Genomic DNA, 23569 nt, shown 5'->3' with positions numbered 1-23569 from the left:
TCTGTAAGAACTAATGTTTGTCCTAAGGCTGAAAATTTGTTTTTCGTTAAATGTAATGAAAGCATATAATTAATACAGCTTTTCTCAACTTCAGCAACCTTAAGATAGTAGGGGAATACTGGGAGTTGAACTCCACGTATCTTAAAGCTGCTGAAGTTGAGAAATACTGTATTAATGGGACAGTCTTCTGCCATGCTTTGGTCTGCTCCTGAGGTGGTGATGTACAATGCAATGAACGTATTGCCATCTTTACAAGCAGCTCCAGGCTCCTTTATGCCCAGCCCTTAAAAGAGCACATATTCTTTTCCAGTCGTTGCTAATTGAATATGACACATTGGCCTCCCAGGTTTTTTTTTTTTTTCTTTTCCCTGTTGTTCGCTTTTTGAGTTAGCTAACACTGAAAATAATTTGTGCAGGTTGTTTTGTGAGCTTCTTAGCCGAAAGATGACTCGCCAATATATTAGCAAGTGCATAAATAAACTCATTTGCGTAAGCAACCTGAAGTCATGGAAATGAGAAAGTGAGCTGCGGTACTTTGGAATAATGCTATATATTGGAGAAATTAAAGAAGCAGGTCTTTCAGCCAAATATTGGAGCTCTCCTTGCTGCTGAACTAAACTCTTGCTGCTTTGTCTTCAGAAAGATCCCGCAACCCCATGCTATTAAAATCAAGCGTACACTACCTTATAGAGTCCATGGCTGCATCCAGAATAGGTGCTTTCCATGGTGTAGCTCCTTAGCACTCCCATTTCCCTCCAAACCACCACTCGGGCTGTGGAGTCACGCGACTTCTCCAGCAAGAAGCTGCAGCTACTCATCAGAAATGCAGGAGCCACTTTATCCAAGATCTTTGGCAGAGTCTGCAACATATCAAATAATTGCACCGTTACATAAACGTGGCACAGTGCTTAGAATGCAGCATGGCAGGAAAACGCTGCCCACAGCCAGGAGATCGATCCTGACCAGCTCAAGGTTGACTCAGCCTTCCAGCCTTCCGTGGTTGGTAAAATGAAGGCAGAGCTCGTTGGGGGCAATATCTTGACGTTGCAAACTGCTTAGAGAGAGCTGTAAAGCAGTATGAAGCGGTATATAAGTCTAAGTGCTATTGCTATTAGATTTTATTTTATTCTTTATTTTGACAGCGGCTTCTTATTTTTCCCCTTTAAAAAAAAATCTTGGGTTGATTTTTAAATGGAACTAGGAATAGCTAGCCAACTTTGCTGGACTTGGAGAGGACTTTTTTTTTCCCCTTTCAAATTTTGAACCACCCATCTTCCTCAGAGAGAGACTCTGGGTGGTGACTTTCCTAGCACTTGTATGAGGAAACACAAAGAGATCTCAGATTTGTAGGGTAGACTGAGAAATTGTGGGGAGGGGAGGGATAGAGTTAAACTGAGTTCTAGGGGAATGTGTTCATTTTTAAGCCATCCTAAGTGACACACACCTGCTGATGAAAGTAAGCAGTGAATTGCAAGAGTGCAAATTCACACCTTATTTCAAGATAGAGTAGTGGTGGGATTCAGCCAATTCGCACCACTTTGTCAGAACTGGTAGCTAATTTTTTTGTTGCCCAGGCCCAGAATGGACTTCCGGAAGTGGCATCCACACAGAAGACCGATTGTTCACATATTTGAGTTCCACCACTGAGGCAGAGCCATGGATTAGCCTTAGGTGAAGCTTTGTCCTGTAGCCCTAGTCCTTGATGGACTAATAAGAATTTATTTATTTGGTTTATTTATATTCCCACCTTTCTACTCAATTGAATATCGAACATTTGAGATTACAGAATTAGAGAGAGAAAGAGATAATACCTTGGTACATCTATAGACTGTCATGATAGATGAGACCAGTAAAAGAGAATTCCAAGGCAAAAATGTGCTATCAATAATATAGCAATTCAACACTGGCCTCATCGTATAAAGAAAATTTATTTAAAATGTTTTACCGATGGCATCTTCCCCCAGCCCGCTTAGCAAAAATGTACACAACAGCATCTCCCAAATGTTGGAAGTGTTCTGAAGAGATAGGCACATACTTCCACACGTGGTGGTCTTGCAGTAAAACACAAAAATTTTGGAGAATGATTTGGATTTGGCTGAAAGAAATATTGAAACAAGATCTGGAGTTTAGTCCAGAACTTTTCTTGTTGGGAATCACGAAAGAGAAATATCCTAAAGATGTGCTATACTTAACGATCCATATTATCACAGCAGCTAGAATATCATTTGCGCAAAAATGGAAAAAGAATGAGATCCCAGGACAAAAAGAGGTTATTAGGAAAATTTGGGATTGCGCTGAAATGGACAAATTAACTTTGGAATTAAAGAATAAAGATCAATCAGACTATTATAGAATTTGGAACAAATTGTATCTTTGGATGGATAAAAAGAAAGGTCTCTATTAGGTTTTACAGACTAGCTCACTGTTTTAAATATTGTGGTATTTCACCGATTTGTAATCTAAGTGTATTTAAGTGTATTTTTGATGTACATATATACATGTATATATATATATATTTAAACATTGTAGACAAAAAGGTTTGTCAGCTCGCTGGTACTGTGTCCAATGTTTTTAAATAATAAATTTAATAAAAAAAAATAATATAGCAATTCAGATAATTATAAGAATTCACTTGTGTGCATTGAATGACGTGCATAAAATAAGAAAATGGAAGTGAAAGCTAGGAGACCAAGATCTCTTGAATATCAGAATGAAAAGCTGGGAATGTTTTGTTTTTGTTTAATTAGAAAGATGTCAGGCAGATACCAAATTTGTCTTTTTAATAACACAAACAATATGAAATAGCACTCATCAACACCATCAAAATCTGGATGGGCAGCAAATTAAAAACAAATAAAAGGCAACACATTATGCATAATAGATTGATGGAATGCCATGCCACATTTGGATGATATTATATCAGGCTGCAGAGTATCAACTTTTTATCCATCGTATAAAAAGATAAGCACTGATAGAAAAAGCTCAAAGGGAAAACATGAAGCTGTCTACAATACAATAGGTAGGCAAAAGCTAATCTGTGATACAAGGCTAAACCTAGAACTTGGAGATCAAATATAAAACCTGTGCAGTCAGGTTGTAAGAGATCATAAATATGAGCCAGTTGCCAGGCGTCCGAATTTTGTTCATGTGACTATGGGGATGCTGCAATGGTTGTAAATGTGAAAAAATGTCATAATTCACTTTTTTCAGTGCCATTGTAATTTTGAACAGTCACTAAATGAACAGTTGTAAGTCGAGGACTACCTGTACTCTTAGAGCTTTCAAGTACAATTTATCAATTTATCAAAGTATGTTTTTTTTTTCTTTTTAACCCACTTTTATTTTTTTCAAGCTCTAGTTCATCTGGTTGCTAATAATGCTTTTAATGTGGTAAAGATGGGAGATGCCTGTGACAAAATGGCTGGCAACCAGTTAGATAAATCCATTTGGAGAATATATACCTTTTATTTTACCTAAGTAAAAAAAAAATACTACTGATTCCTGTAATTGAAGATATAGCTGTTCACTGATAAACTCCGTTTCATGTCAGCTTTCATAAGAATGTTGTGATTCAGGGTCAGCCTGTGGGTTCGGCAGCTGGGTCGGACGATTCAGAGGAGGAGGAGGAGGAGGAGGAGGGGTTTGGAGAGCCTGCAGAGGACAGTTCTGAGGCTTTGCAGAGCTCTCAGCCAGGCCCCTCTCATCTGGTTACTACGCAGACCCAGCTGTGTGACCCTGACAGCGTGGATGAAGATGACCCACAGCTGGCCCTGTTCAAGGACTCCCAATGCAGGAGGCAGTCAATCAGGAGTAAACAGAGGAAGGCAATGGGGCACCTCGGAAGGAGGCAGAGAGAAGCCACGCCTTGAACTGTTTAAAAGGGGAATGTGTGGGAGGGCTGGTTTGCTGAAGGCAACTGTTTGAATAGCTCCTGTTTTAGTGGTTCATGTTTTGTTTTGCTCAGTTTGCTCTGTTTTGGATCTGTTTTGTGTAAATAAATTTGGCGGGCTTACTTCCAGCCTTTTGCCTTTTGTAAAGGGGTTGTCCCTGCCTTTTCTGCAGGGCCGGTAGTAGGCTGGAACAGAACAAAGAAAGCCAGAAGGTTTCATAGAATTTTCTGCCAACTTTTTTGATCAGTGTGGAGAAGAAGAAAAAAATATGGCAGCTTCTGATTTGGAAAATCATGGGTAGACCAAAAAGCAATGCTTGATATCCACCTCCTTCATGTTGCCTCAGACAAACATGAGTTTGTTACTGTCAAAGGTCCAAATTATATTAGGGAAATTGGCCTCAGCACAAGCAGATAGAAAATTGTCAGACAAATAAACCAAATTAGCAAATCTTTGGGAGGGAATTCCACGGGGGCAAGTCAATGTCACACCGATGGGCTTATTTATCCTTTTTTCCGGATTGCCCTCTAAGAGATGTTTATTGGGAAAGCAATAAGAACGGAAATGTATCCTCCAGCTAAGTCTGCAATGTTATCTTCGGCATCACCCGAAATTAGTTCACTTGTGCTTTCCCCCATTCAGTCTTATGAAACAGAGAATTCGCTTTTTTGAAAACAAAGAAGTTTTCGTGTGCGGAGGAGCACGATGCCTTTGTACTTACTGAGCGATAAGGAGGTTAAAAAGCTGCCTTTCCAATTTTTCATTGTACAGTTCTTCCTTTGGCAGTCTTCATTTTACAGGCATTCTCTCAAGGGAAGATATCAGGGGAGAATGTTTACCCTGGACCTTTTCAGATCAGAAAGGATGAGCAGCGACAATATTTTCAGTGAAGCATTATCTTCTACTTCCAGGAGGAAAGCAAACTCACAAAAACATTGACCAAAGAAATCAGAAAGATACCTCTTCTGTAGGGAATGGAAGCTTGGAAAAAAAATAAAGTAAGACTTTTGGAAAGTGTTCCTAGCTTAGTCAAAGCACAGGCATCATTAGGGAGTCCTGAAAAGAAATGGCAGCAACTTTTTGAACCCCCCCCCCCACATCACTGACTTTGAACATAGACCCATGTATACACAGAGCACAAAAATGGCATGAGGTCTCCTGAGATGTTAGTGACCTCATCCAATGTTACTTTGAGAAAGTGTAGAGAAGGGAAAACAATGTTTTCCCAACTAAAAATGTGACAGTAATGCTACCGATCTGTTTATGCACTTGGCCATCAATCAATTAAGGGTTATAACCCACTCTTCAGAAATCAAAAGATGTTCAATAATGGGTGAATTTATTTTTTTTCTCATCTTTTAAGACAAAATAAAAGTTTCCTTGCTTTGGTGCCATTAGCAGCAGCTAAATCTCCAGAAATCAGCAAGATCCTTTTTTTTTTTTCTCCAGGAGGAAGCTGAGCTGATACGGATAACAGAAGACATCAAGAAATAAAATTAGTGGGTGACAAATTGTGGTTGTGGCTTGACTGCTTTAAATTCTTGGGGTATCTCTCTTTGAAGACTTTTAGATTTACTGGGAAACTCTAGAAGATGCAGAATGTTCTGATATATGGTGCTGGGTTTTAGCACTGGCTGTGTAACTTACTATTCAGTTACAATGGGATATCTAAGGATGTTTCATATGCTTGTATCTCTATCTTTAACACTGTGTTAGGTTATGGACTGTTATACTATAAGTTATGTTTTCACAACATGTCTATGTAGATTTCAGTTATCCAGATCATGGATGTCCCAAAGATGCTTATTCAAAAGACAACTGGACTTTGTTTTTCCTTGAAGACATTTTGCTTCTCATCCAAGAAACTTCTTCAGTTCTGACTGAATGGTGGAGGATGGAAGGACTTATATTGTATTTATATGGTTGCAACAACACAGTCTTTTCAGCAGTTCCAAGAAGGTTTCACACCAATTTGCATTATTCAGGTGACCCTGAGGGCATAGATAAAACCCCAAGTGGATTCAACAACTCTCAGAGAGAGTTCTAACAATCAGATAGCTGCAAGGAATATAAATCCTTCCATCCTCCACCATTCAGTCAAAACTGAAGAAGCTTCTTGGATGAGAAGTGAAACATCTTCAAGGAAAAATAAAGTCCAGTTGCCTTATGAAAAAGCACCTTTTGGACTTTTCACAACATGTTAAACCAAACACAATTCAATAGCGATTCCCAAAATCCACACAAACCTACATTTCATTCCTTGGTACAAAGCCATGCATCCTATTTTAGTCTTGCCCAATCCATCTTAAACAATAAGAAACTATACGTAGATAGCTGAGTTGACTTCAGCTCCTTAACGAAATAAAGAATCTCTTTCCAATCAACCTTTTATGTTAATTAAAGAACAATTCTGGTAGGTAAATGGTAGGTAGGCATGTATAGCACTCATTTGTAAACATTAGCAAATACCAATTTAATATTCTATTTGTTCTAACCCTATTTCTTGAATCTAAAGCTAATGAATTTCTCCCGTTTATTTTCTCATTAATTGTCTTTTAATTGTACATTTTCAAAAATAAAAGACCCATTTACAACATTGTGCTAAGATGTTGGAAAATCAGGGTGTGGTCTCTCTCTCTCTCTCTCTCTCCCCTAATACAACCAACCACAGAATTTCTTTTTGTCTCACTAAAGCCCAGCTAGAATTTCTCAGGACAAATCTTGACCCCTCCAAGAAAAATGATGATTTTTTTTTCTGATTTCCCCCCCCCCCCATCATGCTGGAGAAAGAACATATCTCTCAAAGGATTTCCATCAAATAAATCTCTTAATTGTCATTATTCTGCAAGTTGATGAGATGTCATCCTGATGGTTTTCAGCAATTTTTACTTGCCCCATTTCAGGAGTTTTGAGAACGAAAAGATGGGGGTAGGAAGGGAGTAAGCTTATTGAAAAGGGAGGAAGGAGTAGAATATTGAGGTGTCAAACCTGCTCTGCAAGCTTGAACAGAATGTTTCTCTCCTCTAACCAACAGCAGACTGATGTTGAAAGCCTTCCATGCTCCATTATCTGAGAATCTTCAATAGAAGATACCAACAATAGTACCCAAGTTCTCCTATGAGCAAGCTGCATGTCCAAATCCTGAGATTTACGGGTAGACCTCAACTTAATAGAGCCTTGGTGGAGCAGTGGGCTAATGCCTCCTTAAGTAACACCAGCTGCCTGCAATTAGTGCAGGTTCGAGTCCCACCAGGCTCAAGGTGGACTCAGCCTTCCATCCTTCCGAGGTAGGTAAAATGAGGGCACAGATTGTTGGGGGCAATTGAGCTGACTTTGTAAAAATGCCACTTGGGGGGGGGGCGAAAGCCCTAATAAGCAGGCATATACATAGAATGAAGGCTACTGCTAAGCTTGTAAGCCGCCCTGAGTCTTCGGAGAAGGGCGGGATATAAATGGAATTAAAATAAAATTAAATAAAATAAACTTACAACAGTTCACTTAGTGACCATTCAAAGTTACAACAGCACTGAAAAAAGCAATATATGGCCATTTTTCACACTTAGAACCGTTGCAGCATCCCCACGGTGACGTGATCAAAATTCAGACCCTTGGCAACTGACTCAAGTTTGTGAAGGTTGCACTGTCCCAGGGTCACGTGGACCCCTTTTGTGACCTTCTGACAGGTAAAGTCAAGTGAAGGCAGATTCAATTAATAGCTGTGTGACTAACTTAACAACTGCAGTTAATTTATTTAACAACTGTGGGAAGAAAGGGCATAAAACAGGGCAAAACTCACTTAACAAATGTTTCACTTAGCAACAGAAATTTTGGACTACCTCTACCTAATGAGGAGGAGGAATTTATCCAAAGAATTAAGAACTATTAACTTTTCAGAAACTGTAATGCAATTGAGAATGGCCTTGGGAGGAAGAATGACAGACTGGAGAACTCTAATGCAGAAGTATCTCAGTCTACCAAAGTAGAGGGAGATGTAGGGTGGAAAGCATTTCAGAAGAGACCGTCCCTACTTTTTCAGAGACTACAAGGAAAAGAAGAGAGAAATCATTTCAGATTTGCAAGATTCTGTTACTCTAACCTCAAACTTAAAGATGCAGCTAGAATTCACTGCTGGGCTTCTCATCTTGAATACTTTGAAGGGCTAACAAAAATCCTGTTCTGTGTTTCAGGTTCGAAGATTTGGAACTTTGTTTGTTCTTGCCTGTATGTCAATTGATCGGAGATAATAATATTTGCCATCTATCTCCATTTAGAGAATCCTACATTGCCCATTGTTGTGGGCAAAGGGATGTGCAGTGTCATTTATACCAGGGGTCCTCAACCTTGGCAACTTTAAAACTTGTGGACTTCAATTCCCCGAATTCCTCAGCCAGCAAGGAATTATGGGAGTTGAAGTCCACAAGTCTTAAAGTTGCCAAGGTTGAGGATCCCTGATTTATACAATGGTGTGGAACATAGTTCTTGGATTCAAAAATAGGAATCTTCTGGAGGCTGTGGAATCACAATTTTGGCATCCTTTATGATGCTCCTTGTAGCTTCAATGCACATATCCCAACAGTATCAGAAGGGTCACATCCTTCCCCATCCCTGTGTAAGAATATAGGCTGCATAACTGACTACCAACAAGAGCAGTTTGCTTTGAGGTCTTTAGCTGTTGATTCAAAAATTCCTGAAGGGAACATTCATTCTTTGAATGAAATTACCAGCATTCTTCCATTCCCTCAAATTCAACAGAAACCCAACATTCAACCTGGACCATAAACAGGAATAGTCAGTGCTGCTCTTTCAGGACCCTACCAGTGGATTAAAAGGTAAAGATAAAGGTTCCCCCGCACATGCGTGCTAGTCGTTTCTGACTCTAGGGGCCGGTGCTCATCTCCGTTTCAAAGCCAAAGAGCCAGCGCTTGTCCGAGGACGTCTCCGTGGTCATGTGGCCAGCATGACTAGATGCCAAAGGTGCACAGAACACTGTTACCTTCCCACCGTAGTGGTCCCTATTTTTCTACTTGCAGTTTTACATTCTTTCGAACTGCTAGGTTGGCAGAAGCTGGGATGAGTAACAGGCGCTCACTCTGTTACGCGGCACTCGGGATTCGACCCGCCAAACTGCTGATCTTCTGATTGACAAGCTCAGCGTCCTAACCCACTGAGCCACCACGTCCCTATACCAGTGGATTAGACCACAACAAAGAATAAGAAACAATGAGAGTGGATGACGTATTCTCTCCTATAGATATTACTAGAGTCTGGAGCCATCCAGTGGAATGAATTGATCAACTCATTGTAAAAGTCAGCAGATAAAAGGTTAACATTCATACTCGGCATAAAAAATAGACAGAACTCCCTTTGTCAGAATGTACTAAATGGCCAGAACCTGCTAAAAGAGATTCTGCAGACAACCATACTAATCACATTTAAATAAATACTTCAATAAGGTATATAATATCTATGAAAAAAATTAACACATAAAATAAGATGCATTGTGCATTAAGGACATGCAGACCAAAAGAATTCTCTGATAAATGACATCATTAGTTAAAAGGGTAATAAGGAGAAGATTCCTCAGAACTGTAGAATATTCTGCTAAGTCTGATAATATGAAAAAATAGCCTTATGGGTACTGAATATATTTTCTATTAGTTGTTTTAGTGGTTTTTTTAATGAACTAATTAAAAATGTTTCTTCCTAACAAATGTTTGGGCAGAAAAATTAAATGCAGATCTTTCAAAAGTTTTAATCATTCAAGCACATATATCTCCCCTACTGGATCCTTCCTTCCTTCCTTCCTTCCTTCCTTCCTTCCTTCCTTCCTTCCTTCCTTCCTTCCTTCCTTCCTACCTTCCTTCCTTCCTCTTTTCTTTTTCGTTCTTTCTCTTTCTTTCTTTCTTTCTTTCTTTCTTTCTTTCTTTCTTTCTTTGTTTTTCTTTCTTTCTTTCTTCTCTCTCTCTCTCTCTCTCTCTCTCTCTCTTTCTTTCTTTCTTTCTTTCTTCTTTTAATTATTATTATTTGCTTCTGGTTTTGCCTTAAGTTACTTTTCAATTTCACATTATTACTACCTTTTAGAGGGTTTTTTGCTTTGCTTGGTTTTGCAGAAACAATAAAATTGGGAGAAACAGGGATTTAAATTTTTACTGAAGAGGAATATGACAGCTATGTGCTACGACAGAAACAAACCTTCCAAAAAGGTCATTTCCCAGTGCTGAGCTAGACATATCTAGACATATAATCTTAGCCAATGAGGCTCCACTTGTCTTCTTTACCACATAACTTACAGAGAGAAATATGCAATCCATATTTTCCTGGTACAATTGACAAGGAAATCCCTTGAATTCTGAGAACTGTTACCTGAAAAATAGTATTAATGCATCAGTGTCCTAACCTATTTATAGATTTGCAGTGCCCTTGCCTCTTTTTTTCTGAGTTGATCTAAGGGACTGAGGTAACTATCAGTCTCCAGTTTTCCTGACAAACAGGTCATAAAATAAAATAAATCCTTTCTACAAACGGTCCAATGGCTGAGTAGCACTTTCAACTTGAGTCTCCACAGCTTAATATTTGACCATTTCTGCTTTTTCAGGGCAGGTGGTGTATCAGACTGAGCTGAGAAATTGGGAGTTGCAATAACATCCTCAGTTCTCAAGAGAAGTGCATTTGTTCAGGATCCATCATTCTAGTCAGTTACGCAACCCAACGGATGCAATAGGCAAACTCAGCTTGAGCAGTCTTTCTATCCAACCCAAATGCGAACCAACACCCATTTTCTGATGACTGAGTCAAGTCACTATTATTTGGTTCGTATTCTCCTTATTTATTACTTTTGCCTTTTTAGGTTAAAACATTTCTTTAACCCCTTTAAATGTCTCCTCAGGAAATTTCAAGGCACCTGAGCAGTTAGACGGCTAGCTTCCTTAGATATTGAATTATAACATCTATCCCATTTGCAATTCTATAACTCCATATTATGGTGATTTTATCATGTATGGTTTTATCTTAATATTTTATCTCCTGCATTGTATTGTCCTCATGTCTATCTATCCTTCTATCCATCCATCCATCCATCCATCCATCCACCTACCTACCTACCTACCTACCTACCTACCTACCTACCTATCTTATCTATCTATCTATCTATCTATCTATCTATCTATCTATCTATCTATCTATCTATCTATCTATCTATCTTAATGACCTGGCAGATAAGATATGTTTACTGGCCGGATACCCTTCCTGATGCCTATGTGGAATTCACAGCAGACAATTATTCATTCTGTTCAAAGAGAGAAATATCTGCTACCTAGAATGGAACTCACAGCCTCCTGATTGTAAGGCAAGAGCTCCACCTCTAGGCTACCATACCGCTCATCCATCTATTAGCTTTTTAAACTAAATTTGTGTATCAGTGATTGCATGACCTTGGTAGATGCCATACACTAAATAAAACTCTTTTAAAAGGTCATCAGACCTTAAAAAAATGTATATTTGCCAATTAATTGTCCAGAGTAGTACTTAGTTGGATTTTAATGTAAGAAAGGGAATAAGTAAGGGAATAACTTTCATTGGGGGCGGGGGGAGAGACAACAAATGCAAAGGATAAAAAAAGCATGATCATAACCAGAAAACAGAAATATTTCTGCATTCTACAAATCTGGATTCCTTTAAATCTTTTTCCTACTGTTTTTCAGGTCCTGCTGCTGCACATCATCTGTTTTTCTTTTCTTTTTCCAAATGGAATTAAAAGTTGAAAGATTAAGCCAGAGATGATCAAGACAATTTAATTTGGAATATCTAGGCAGATGAAGAGGCTGTAAGAAGTAAGCCTTACCCGATAGCCAACATCTTCAGTAACCTTGGAGGTGTCTATGGTACACCCAGCCTGCCAGAGAGTCTCCTTTATGCTGCATCCATACAGAAAGACGTTCTTTCTCTGAGAATGTCCATGGTAATCACAAAAGACCTGGGGATGGAAAAAGAAGAGGAAACCAACTAAACGCTGAAGTCTCATAGGACTGGGTTGAGTAGTTGCTAAGAAAATGCTGTATTAGAGTAAAAAGAAGTTAATGTTTTGAGATAACTGAGCATCACCTCTAGGCAAATATATATGGAATCAAAAAGAACCAGTATTGAGGGGACTGGCAAAGTATCATGAATGGGATTTAAGATTTAGCCACCTGTCACTTTATGCAAAACAGTTGATTCCTAATAAGAGTCAGGGACTGCACTTCACTTCCTTGGCTTATATTTATCAAGTTTTTATAGAGTATTATCTTGCCTTCCATATCCTGAAGAACGATGGCATTGAGGGTAGGCTGAGGAGCCATCAATGGGTGTGGTGGTTAGGGGTCTAGAATAAGGACAACCCACTTTCATCAATATTCAGATGTACAAGACAAGAGGTGGTTTTGATTTTCAGCCTAGCCTCCATCAAGGGTGTTGTGATGGCTCACTCATTAAGATCGTGGGCTTGTTGGCTAGAAAACCAACTGCCTGGCTTTGAGACCCAAGCATTGTGCAATGGGGCAAGCTCCCACCTTTGCGTAGCTTCTGCCCACCTAGCAGTCTGAAAGTATGCAAATGAGAGTAGATAAATAGGTAGCACTTCAATGGGGAGGAAACAGCCCTCCGCAACATCATGCTGGCCACATGACTGCAGAATTGTCTTTGGACAGTGCTGGCTCAATGGCCTTGAAATGGAAATGATAGATAGGTAGGTAGGTAGGTAGGTAGGTAGGTAGGTAGATAGATAGATAGATAGATAGATAGATAGATAGATAGATAGATAGATAGATAGATAGATAGATAGATAGATAGATAACTTTTATTGTCTTTTTTTCCTGTAGGCACAATGGCACGCATTAAAAATGAAATTTATTTGCTTCCTCTCAAAGTTTACACATACATAACATTTAAAACATGCTATATACAACATATGCATAAACCTAAAAAAGTTAAAGGTTCCCCCGCACATGCGTGCTAGTCGTTTCCAACTCTAGGGGCCGGTGCTCATCTCCGTTTCAAAGCTGAAGAGCCAGCGCTTGTCCGAGGACATCTCCGTGGTCATGTGGCCGGCATGATTAGACGCCAAAGGCGCACGGAACGCTGTTACCTTCCCACCGTGGTGGTCCCTATTTTTCTACTTGCATTTTTACGTGCTTTCGAACTGCTAGGTTGGCAGAAGCTGGGACGAGTAACAGGCACTCACTCTGCTACGCGGCACTTGGGATTCAACCCGCCAAACTGCTGACCATCTGAGCGACAAGCTCAGCGTCCTAACCCACTGAGGCACTGTGTCCCACAATGTATAGACCTACACCCTTACATATAGGTAACATATAAATATTAATCACTGTCCATCTTGAAATGAGCCCTACTCTCTATAGCTGGCAATGACTAGCAGAGTAAAATCCACACAGGGACTCCTTTCCTTTCCTCCATCATGGGTATTTGGAGAAATTATTAGAGAAGGGGAATACACTGCATGCCCCCTTGAGTTCTGTAAGCAAAGCTTACCTAACCAAAGAAGTAATGAGAGTGCCCAATTGTAAGTTGTAACAGTGACATTGTATGTTTCCATAATTGTTCTTTGCACAACACAATATAAGCATTTGGGTTACAAATGATGCTCTGTTGCTTCTAGGTAAGGCAACTTAGGCAGTTTTTAAATATGGTATGGAAGTGCATTGCACTGCTTTATTCACAGATCCAGAAAAACAACAGAATTACCCTGATAACAGTGGGCTTACCTCAACTACAGATCCATATTAACTTTATGCTCTCAAGCATCCCACTCGCATTCTCATTTACCATTCACAGATTCCTTAGGAAAATGAAGCCTTTCTTCGCCCAGATTAAAGCTAGAGTACCCACATATGTTTTAAAGACCAGTTCTTTAAATAACATACTGAGCAATAACATGCTTTTTTGCTTCTAAACATCCCTTGATATCCATCGTATAAGAATCAAAACCTGTAGTTTGCAAAGCAATTAAATACCTCTTGCGTTTCTCTATATTCATAGCATACAACATGCCAATTTGAAGCGTTGCACAGGCCAGCAATTATGTGAAAACATTCTTGTACGCTGTTATTTCACTCTGTAAAATCTCAGTGTCACAAAGAAGAGAACGAGACTTACCTTCCCAGTTTAACTGTTGTGTTTCTCCCCTAGTCCTCTCCTAGTGTAATCCATTTGCCTAGCTTCTGCTATTACAGGGGTAGGTGATAGTCAAATCTTTTGCCTACACCAAATTTTATAAGCCTTTATAAGTAGTTATTGGCTCTCATCACAGTGGAAAACTGGGGTTTATTCACACAGGGGGCTAATATTGACCCCAGCTTTTGAAGAACAATCCATTGTCCAGTTTTGCTGAGATAAGAAGTCAATACCCATCAGGCATACATAACTTCCAATCTCTTCCCTCCAGGATTAGTAATATCTGATACAAACACAGATTGGGTGTCTTTAAACCTACATCCCCAGAAGGAAAGGGAAATACTATGTAAAGAAATCAGAAGTGTAACTAACCTCTAATTCCCTATCATTGCTTTACTTGATCCTAGAACTTGCTTGATAAGTTTTCCAGGTAGCAAAGGGAGAGAAACTAATATGTTCTTTGACAATCTACTGTATCTTACTGTACAGCTTCAAATGATATCTGAAATAAATCTGAAATAAACTATCCCTCAAAATACATGCTTCTGCAAATTTTCTAATATTAACAATTTTAATATATTGGCAAAGTATAACATGGTTAGTATATTAAAAAAAACAGCAAGCAAACCAGACAACAACAAGACCTAGCAATGGCTAAGAGCAGGAAAAAGACCAAGGGACTAATTCTGGTTGCACAACACCAAGCCTTAAGAAAAAATGCATACAAAAACAGAAGTGAGAACACAGCAACAGACAGCAAATGTTGCCTCTGCAAAGAAGCTGAAGAAACAGCGAGTCACCTAGTTAGCTGCTGCAAGATCACACCGACTGACTACAAATGACAGCATGACAAAGTAGCAACTTCAATGGTGCATTGGAAGATGTGCAAGAAATACCACTTGCCTACAAGCAAGAACAGGCAAGACCACAAACTATGTAAAGTTTTAGAAAATGAAGGAGCTAAAAAGCACCATATAATCAGTCAATTGCAAAAGGCAGTTTTACCTGAAACTGCTAACATCTTCCAACAATACATTTAATATCATCAGACAACAACATCTTTCAGTCCCAGACCCTTGGAAACAACTCAATAGGTGGATAAAAATGGCAAAGTAAGTCTAAACATCAGGCTGATCGTGCAAAGAATCATAGCAATAATAATACTAAACAAAAATGCACTATCTCTCCGTCTATCCATCATCTATCTATCTATCTATCTATCTATCTATCTATCTATCTATCTATCTATCTATATATATATATATATATATATATATATATACACACACACACAGTGCTTTTTTTGTAAAAGAAAAAGGTGCCGGAACTCACACGTCATACAACCCGCCTTGCATACCCTACAAGGTTCCATCCAAAAAAGGTGCTGGAACTCCGTTCTGAGCGTTCTATGACAAAAAAGCCCTGTATGTATGTGTGTGTGTGTATATGTATATGTATATATATGTATATGTATATGTATGTGTATGTGTATGTGTATGTGTATGTGGTATGTGTATATGTATGTGTATGTGTATGTGTGTGTATATATATATATATATATATATATATATATATATATATATATATATATATATACAAAAAAGCTAAATATTATGCAAAAGTTCAGAGGAAAAATGTTTCTATTTGGGGAAATGACTATAAGAAAACATGTAATATTCTGTCTGTGTCAAAACAAAAATCACCAATCAATAAATGCTGTATCTGCAAAAATAAAGAGAAGAAAACTAAAACAGAGAGATCTGAGCATCTCCCAGTACCAGCAGTATTTGACAGAATGATTAGTGCAGTAGAGAATAATTAACTATTTAGTAAAACCACAGTGATGCACAAATCACTTCACAAATATCCAATGTGACGTGGTGTGTGATCTGCATCTAAATAATTTTAATAGAAAAGTAGGGCTGAGTCTGTGTTTTCCCACCCAAACTATGAAGCTGAGAGGTTGAGTATCATTTATCTGATAACTTACACTGTACTTACACTGACATATCAACTTAGACAGTAATTACGTACAGCATCACATTGTTATTGTGAATTCTAGATAATCACATCACAGGGAACAGGATCACACACTAAAAAGGCTATTTCAAAAGGGATCCCAAGACATACATGTCTATATGCTTCCCAAATTCGAACAATTCAATGTCACTATTTGAAACAGAGGGGGGCGCGATGGCTCAGTGGTTAAAAATGCTGAACTTGTCAGATGGAGAGCCTAGTGCCATGCAACTGGGTGAGCTCCTGTTCCTTGACCCAGCTCCTGCCCAACAATCAGTTTGAAAGCATGCAAGTGTGAGTAGATTAATAGGTACCACTTTGGTGGGAAGGTAAGAGTGTTCTGTTTGGCATATAGCCATGCTGGCCACATGACCATGGCAATTGTCTCTGGATAGCACTGGCTTCCTCGGCTAAAAAACGGAGATAAGCACTACGCCCTAGGATTGAACACGTCTGACAAGGAAACTTTTACCTTTTTATTTGAAACAGATTCAATCCCCCTCTCAATATGACTGGCAGGCCATTCTCCTATGAGTGCCATGTGTCCCAACTAAAACCTCAAGATCCTCCAGATCAGTTTATAGCATATCCAATTATTACTCAAGCACTGCTGGAGTTGAAGCACAGCCTTAAATCTCTGTCTTGAATTGGGAACATTTTTTTCTACCTACTATACTACAGAGCAAGCCTTTTTTCATGGATCCAATAATGTCAGTAGTTTAAAAGTTCATCTTATCTCATGTATTATGTTCATTTATTGATTAAATGGATCTAACAAACAGGCAGTTAGGTTAGCAAAACTGAAAACCTGTCCACTTTTTCAGGAGTTACAGATTCAAACTTGCCCCAGCTACCAACACAATATTATGCTTCTATCACCTTGGTAGACATAATTATACTAACAACAACAACAACAACAACAACAACAACAACAACAACAACAACAACAACAACAATAATAATAATAATAATAATAATAATAATAATAATAATAATAATAATAATAATAATAATAATAATAATGTTGGAAGGGACCTTGGAGGTCTTCTGGTCCAACCTGCTCTCAGGCAGGAAACCCTATACCATTTCAGGCAAATGGTTGTCCAATCTCTTCTTAAAAACTTCCAGTGTTGGAGAATTCACAGCTTCTGGAGGCAGGTTGTTCCACTAATTAATTGTTCTAACTGTCAGGAAATTCCTCCTTAGTTCTAGGTTGCTTCTCTCTTTGAATAGTTTTCATCCATTGCTTCTTGTCCTGCCCTCAGGTACTTTGGCGAAGACTCCCTCTTCTTTGTGGCAACCACTGAGATATTGGAACACTGCTATCACGTCACCCCTCATCCTTCTCTTCATTAAACTAGACATGCCTAATTCAAGCAACCATTCTTTATATGTTTTAGCCTCCAGTCCCCTAATCATCTTTGATGTTCTTCTCTTTATTCTTTCTAGAGTCTCCACATCTTTTTTTTTTACATCATGGTGAACAAAACTGGGTGCAGTATTCCAAGTGTGGCATTACCAAGGTGTTGTAAAGTGGTATTAACACTTCACATGATCTTGATTCTATCCCTCTGTTAATGGAGCCTAGCACTATGTTGGCTTTTTTTGGCAGCTGCAGCACACGGCTGGCTCACATTTAACTTACCCAATCAGAGTCCAAAAACTCAAGGAATTTTACCCACATTCTAATCTATTTTCAGTTATACTTTGACTTAACCATAATTTTTAAAAGAGGGGTACAGGTTGTTTTTGGCTGCTCCTTCTCTGCATATTAAAAGGATCTCATAACTTCATTTTTGTACTTCACTGTTAATATTTACATTGGTGAACTTTATTTGGAAAGTTTGTAGCTTACTTCCAAAGCAAGGAGAAAGCAGAGCAGGAGAGAGAGGTTGAACACGTATTAAGTAAAATCAATGGACTCTTCAAAGACAAGGAAAATCCAGTTCTCCTATAGCTTGTCAAGTTCTGAAGGCTGAGAAAGAGTGAAACAGAAGGATCGATAGCCAAGTCTAAAGCAAAGTTTGCTGATAGCTTGCACTGGCTCCTGGGGGGAAAAAAACACACAAATCTCTAGGTCGTTCTGGATTCTAGGTAGCAAAGACTTTTTTTTTTTTGGTATGGATGTTTGTTGAGCATTTGCTACTTTCCACTGAATATAGCTTTCAAGATTATGCTTATTCATGAGCATTCTTGGGCTAGCAGTTTATAGTATTGTACTCTGCAAATGGAGCCTGGTGTTCAGAAAACAAAATTTGTCTCTGGAAAATTAGGATACCGTTCAAACTCTCCACAAGAGAGGTAGGAATATCTTGCAACATCTTAATAAACGTTTCTAAGAAAAACAAGACACAGACTGATACAAGAACCTGGTTGCAGTTAGAAGCTGAAATTAGCTTTTTCCTCAGCGTTGTAATACGGTCCAGAACTTTAAAAGAAAAACATGGAGACAAAGTACAAAAAAAAACAAAACACAAACAAACACAAAAGTGCCCGTTAAAAACCTTACATTAGAAAAATTGCTTATATTAGAAAAAGAGCAAACAGGATGTATTTTACTGTAGGCTAGAATTATAGCCATGGTTACTTATTATACTAACTACAGTTGCTCCAACAACCCTGAAACAAATCAAAGTCAGTCTTGTAGACAAAAAAAAAAAAGGTTTGGCCAATTCCTGCTTTGTTTTCCAGCATTTTTATCTGCTGTTTCTTGGCAGGTTGTCAGGAGTTTAGGGAGAATTAAAAATAAACAAACCAAGAATAAGCCAGGAAATTGCAAATCCCATGTCCTAATTAGCAAATCAGAAATAAGCCACAGCTGCAGTTAGTTATCCCCAAAGCCATGGTTTCAAATAATTATTTACTGCTTCAAAACAAAACATGGTTTATCTACTGGCAAAGTTACACATCACATCAAATTAAAGCTAAACAAAACCCATAATGATATAAAGCTAAATCTGGATTCAGCAGATAAACCAAGGCAGCCCCAAGGCCTGACTGATACCCCACCTTTTTTTACATGTATATGGAACAGAGTGCAGTGTCCACTGCATGATCACAGCCGCCATCTTGGATGCCCCAAAGACAAAAGTAAAAAAAAATGGCAATGACTCACCACTGGAACTCGGCCTTGGCTCTTGAGGTAATAAAGAAGACCCTTGCTGTGGTAAATGGTGGGGTGGTGCACAGGGTTGGGGTTCAACCACTGCCTGTTCAAGTCATCTCCACTCAAGGAACACCGCTGACTGGGGTCAAAGAAGAAGAAGAAGAAAAGTCTAAATAATAATAGAAAATCCTTACTACAAAAAACATCAGAGACAAATCAGTTCTGGATTCTTCTCCTTCTATGCCTCCATTTTAGAAAGCAGCCATGGAAGCCAAACCTCTAGAGCTGTTTATTTGAGAAAACGCATTCCTCACTGTATTCATTATCACTCTCTTTGTCAGCAAACCCCTGTGCAGATGGATTTAACAAAATTAGGAGCAATCTTATTTTACAATGATTGATAGATAGGGAGCTCTTTTACTTAAAAGCGATTAATAGTAGGACCTAAGAGAAAGTACACAACGCATGCTGCTTTAAATAACTCATTGACGTTAACATAACTGGAGTGCGGCAATCAACAATATGCGTCCCCGGAAACAACGTGGACTCAGGCAAGACAAAACAAAGCAGAAATTTTTAAAAAAGCATCAAACCTCAAGCCATCTATTAATAGATAATAAAATGGCATTGTTATGCAACATTTGCTTGTTAGTTTCAAACAATTAGAATGAGACGGAGAATGAAAGACTAGATTCCTTTTATAGAGGTTGAGGGTCATATAAATCACTGGAGGCTGAAGAAGAGCAAGAAAAATTGAAAAACAGAAATAAAGTTGCAAGAAAAAAGTACCATAGGCACTACTTAGAAGACGTGTATGATCACATGCCTGAGCAGGGGGTTGGACTAGATGACCTCCAAGGTCCCTCCTGTTGTTGTTGTTGTTGTTGTTGTTGTTGTTGTTGTTGTTGTTATTATTATTATTATTATTATTATTATTATTATTATTATTATTATTATTATTATTTTCCAGAAAGTGCTGGAAAATTTCCACCCTTTTAAAAGCTTTGATCTCACCATAAGCAGAGCAGGGTTGTTTTTTTTAAAAAAAGAAGACATTTGGGCCCTCCCACACATCTTAGAAATTACAGATAGTCCTTGACCTACAGCAATTCATTTAGTGACCAGCACTGGAAAAAAGGGACTTATGACTGTTTTTCACACTTACGGCCGTTGCAGCATCCCCATAATCACGTGAACAAAATTCGGCTGCTTAGCAACTGACTCATACTGTATTTATGACGGTTGCCGAGTCCTAGGCTCATATGATCACATTTTGCCACCTTCTGACAGGCAAAATCAATGGGGAAGCCAGGTTCACTTAACAACTGTGTTACTAACTTAACATCTGCAGTGATTCACTTAATGATAGAGGCAAGCTGGTAAAATGGGGCAAAACTCACTTAACAAATGTCTCACTTAGCAACAGAAATTTTGGGCCCAATTGTGGTCGTGAATTGAGGGCTACCAGTAAATACAATCTCTGCTCCCACCCACCCATCTAAAGGTAAAGGTAAAGGTTCCCCCACTCATGCGTGCTAGTCGTATCCAACTCTAGGGACCGGTGCTCATCTCCGTTTCAAAGCCGAAGAGCCAGCGCTTGTCCGAGGATGTCTCCGTGGTCATGTGGCCGGCATGACTAGACGCCAAAGGCGCACGGAACGCTGTTAACTTCCCACCGTGGTGGTCCCTATTTTTCTACTTGCATTTTTACGTGCTTTCGAACTGCTAGGTTGGCAGAAGGTGGGACAAGTAACAGGCACTCACTCTGTTACGCGGCACTCGGGATTCAACCCGCCAAACTGCCGACCTTCTGATCGACAGGCTCAGTGTCCTAACCCACTGAGCCACCGTGTCACCAAATCTTAAATACAGTTGGGCAGTTTTTAGTTTTAAAATGGCCGGACTATTTGCTGGGTTGCAAGGCTGTTCACTCCAGCCACAGTAGACTCTTGAAAAAGCTGAACGTTCCCACTGAGATCACTCTCCAAGTCTCTTTATTGCTCTGTTACAAAGCCATCATCACTTCTACAATGCCAAAGGGATAAATGTTTAAAAGGAGCATTTAGAGTTTGGAGCTGGGACAAAATGTCAAGTTCCCTTTGGCAGACAGAAGTTTGTGAAGCCTCCCAGAGATGTGAAATGACACGGGGAGGACTAAATATTGGAATTCAAGAATGGTGGCCATTACCAACAGCTGTTAGTAATTGGGAAGGTAGGGCCTTGTACTCCTTTTCCCCCATATCTCCCCTCTGAGTCCCAGAGTTATGAAATTCTGGTCTTTTGTTCCCCTCCCTCACTAATTCATAGCTGCATGTTTGTGTTCATTACTTATCTCCAGCTGCCAGCAACATCGAATTGTACCAAGTTAACAAAATAAAAACCTAACATCCCACCACAAAATAATCAATATTTCTTGGGCTACTACTGCCAAATGGAAGACCATTCCGGAAATTAGCAATTCAAGCTGACGATTTTTTAGCCGAGCCTTTCAGAATATTACTTCAAGGCTCAGAGATTGCTATTCATCAGGATAGCCTAATTATTATTCTCATAAAGAATATTTTCTACTTTTTAGCTGGGCACTATTTTGTTTGGATAGCAACTGAGTTTGTTGGGACAGGGTTTTTTTTAACTGCCGATGAGATTTCTTTGCAACCTGAAAGATCAATCCTTCGAGGTCGTATTCGCCCCTTTCATGCACTGCAGTTAGATAAGGTTTTTTTTAAAAAAAATCTCTTTGAAGCTACCAACAAAACCAGGTTGACTGGGCCGGTTGTTATCTATACAGCAAGGTGGCTCGATATATAAGGAATCACCTTACTAAATGTTCCAGATCTTATCCCTCTGGGAAGTGAAGGGAACATGGGTTAGAATTCTGCAAATCTTTTCTGTAGTGGTAGACCATTAATTGTCAAGGTTCTGATTGATGATCCCAATGAAGTAATGTCAAGGTAATGATTTAATAGCTAAACAATTTATGTAATGGTATAAGAAGATGTATTAATGTAATGTATTATAAGGTGGATGATGCAATGATAGGAATGACTCAGCAGGGTCTGTGTCTCTTTAAGAGCAAGCAGGGTCTGTATTCCTTTAAGAGCCTGAGCATAAAAGGGAGGGCTTTGCTGGAGTGTGTCTCTCTCTCTCTTCCGTTTTCCTGTGTGTTGGATCCTGCTGTATTAGCACATGTATGTATATTGTTCCTGATATTGTACATAGTGTATGATAAACCACCATTTAATATACAACACTGTTTACTGTGTTTACTCCTGTGTTATCTCAGAGCAATATGACTGTACATGCTCTGACAAGTAAGCACAGCTGAGACATTCCTATCTCTAAAGCAAAACTTTATTGAGTACAGCATATCGACACCGATGAATAGAAAGTCAGCTCTGGTCAAATTGGTGCCAGAACAGTAAATTAAAAATATAGAAACTCCTCTTTCCCCTGACAGAGCAAGTCACATTCCCCCATTAAACATCCGACAATTGTTATAACAGAAATCTTTTGTTAGCTTGTAAATAATCTGAAAGGCCTCGGTCAAAACTTCACAGCTCACAGCTGCAAATGCACATTCCATTCATCCTCCCCGGGTCTGTTGGCAAGCTAAGAAACAACCATGGCTGAAGCAGAATAAAGTTTCTTTGAAGCTTGACACTAATTGTATGATTTGTTTGTATTCAGCACACAGAGTTTTGGGGATAGGAACAAAACAGATACTGCTTGACTTACAATCATTTGTTTAGTGGCCATTCGAAGCACGGGAAAAAGTGACTTAAGACCGCTTTTCACACTTACAACCGTTGCAACATCCCAACGGTCACATGATCAAAATTTGGATGCAACTGGCTCATGTTTATGATGGTTGCAGTGTGCCGGGATCACCTTTGGCAAACTTCCAACAAGCAAAAATCAGTGGGGAAGACAGATTCACTTAGTAGCCATATGACTAACTCAACAACTGCAGTGATTCACTTAACACCTGTGAGAAAAAGATCATAAAATGGGGCAAAACTCAGTTAGCAATTGTCTTGATTAGCAACAGACATTTTGGACTCAATTGTGGTCATAGGTTGAGGACTGCCTGTATATTAATACTGTACAGACAAGTTGGAAATCTAGTTTTGGTCAACACATTAAAAAAAGGTGTTGAGACTTTGGAAAGAGTGCAGAGAAGAGCAGCTAAGATGATTAAAGACCTGGAGACTAAAACATATGTAGAATGGTTGCAGGAATTGGGTATGGCCAGTCTAGAGAAAAGAAGGACTAGGGGGGGACATGATAGTAGAGTTCCAGTATTTAAGGGACTGTCACGAGGAAGAGAGGTCATACCGTTCACCAGAGCACCAGAGGGAAGGACCAGAAACAATGGATGGAAACTGGT

The 23569-nt window shown here is 39.1% G+C and overlaps 1 protein-coding gene across 1 annotated transcript in view; it reads right to left on the bottom strand.

The window, feature by feature from the left end:
- Nucleotides 1-23569, bottom strand: part of AGBL1 (AGBL carboxypeptidase 1) — a gene marked incomplete at both ends in the record, with an annotated part of 348471 nt that overhangs the window by 158900 nt on the left and 166002 nt on the right. Inside the window, 3 exons of the mRNA XM_083371322.1 lie at nucleotides 684-860; nucleotides 11731-11862; nucleotides 19192-19321. Coding sequence (XP_083227448.1) covers nucleotides 684-860; nucleotides 11731-11862; nucleotides 19192-19321 — 439 coding nt within the window. The remainder of the gene's footprint in view (nucleotides 1-683; nucleotides 861-11730; nucleotides 11863-19191; nucleotides 19322-23569) is intronic.

The sequence above is a fragment of the Vipera ursinii genome (genome assembly GCF_947247035.1).
Source record: "Vipera ursinii genome assembly, chromosome: 11".
Classification (NCBI taxonomy): Eukaryota; Metazoa; Chordata; class Lepidosauria; order Squamata; family Viperidae; genus Vipera; species Vipera ursinii.
The sequence above is the reverse complement of the archived record's forward strand: the minus strand, read 5'-3'. Positions and strand labels throughout refer to the sequence as shown.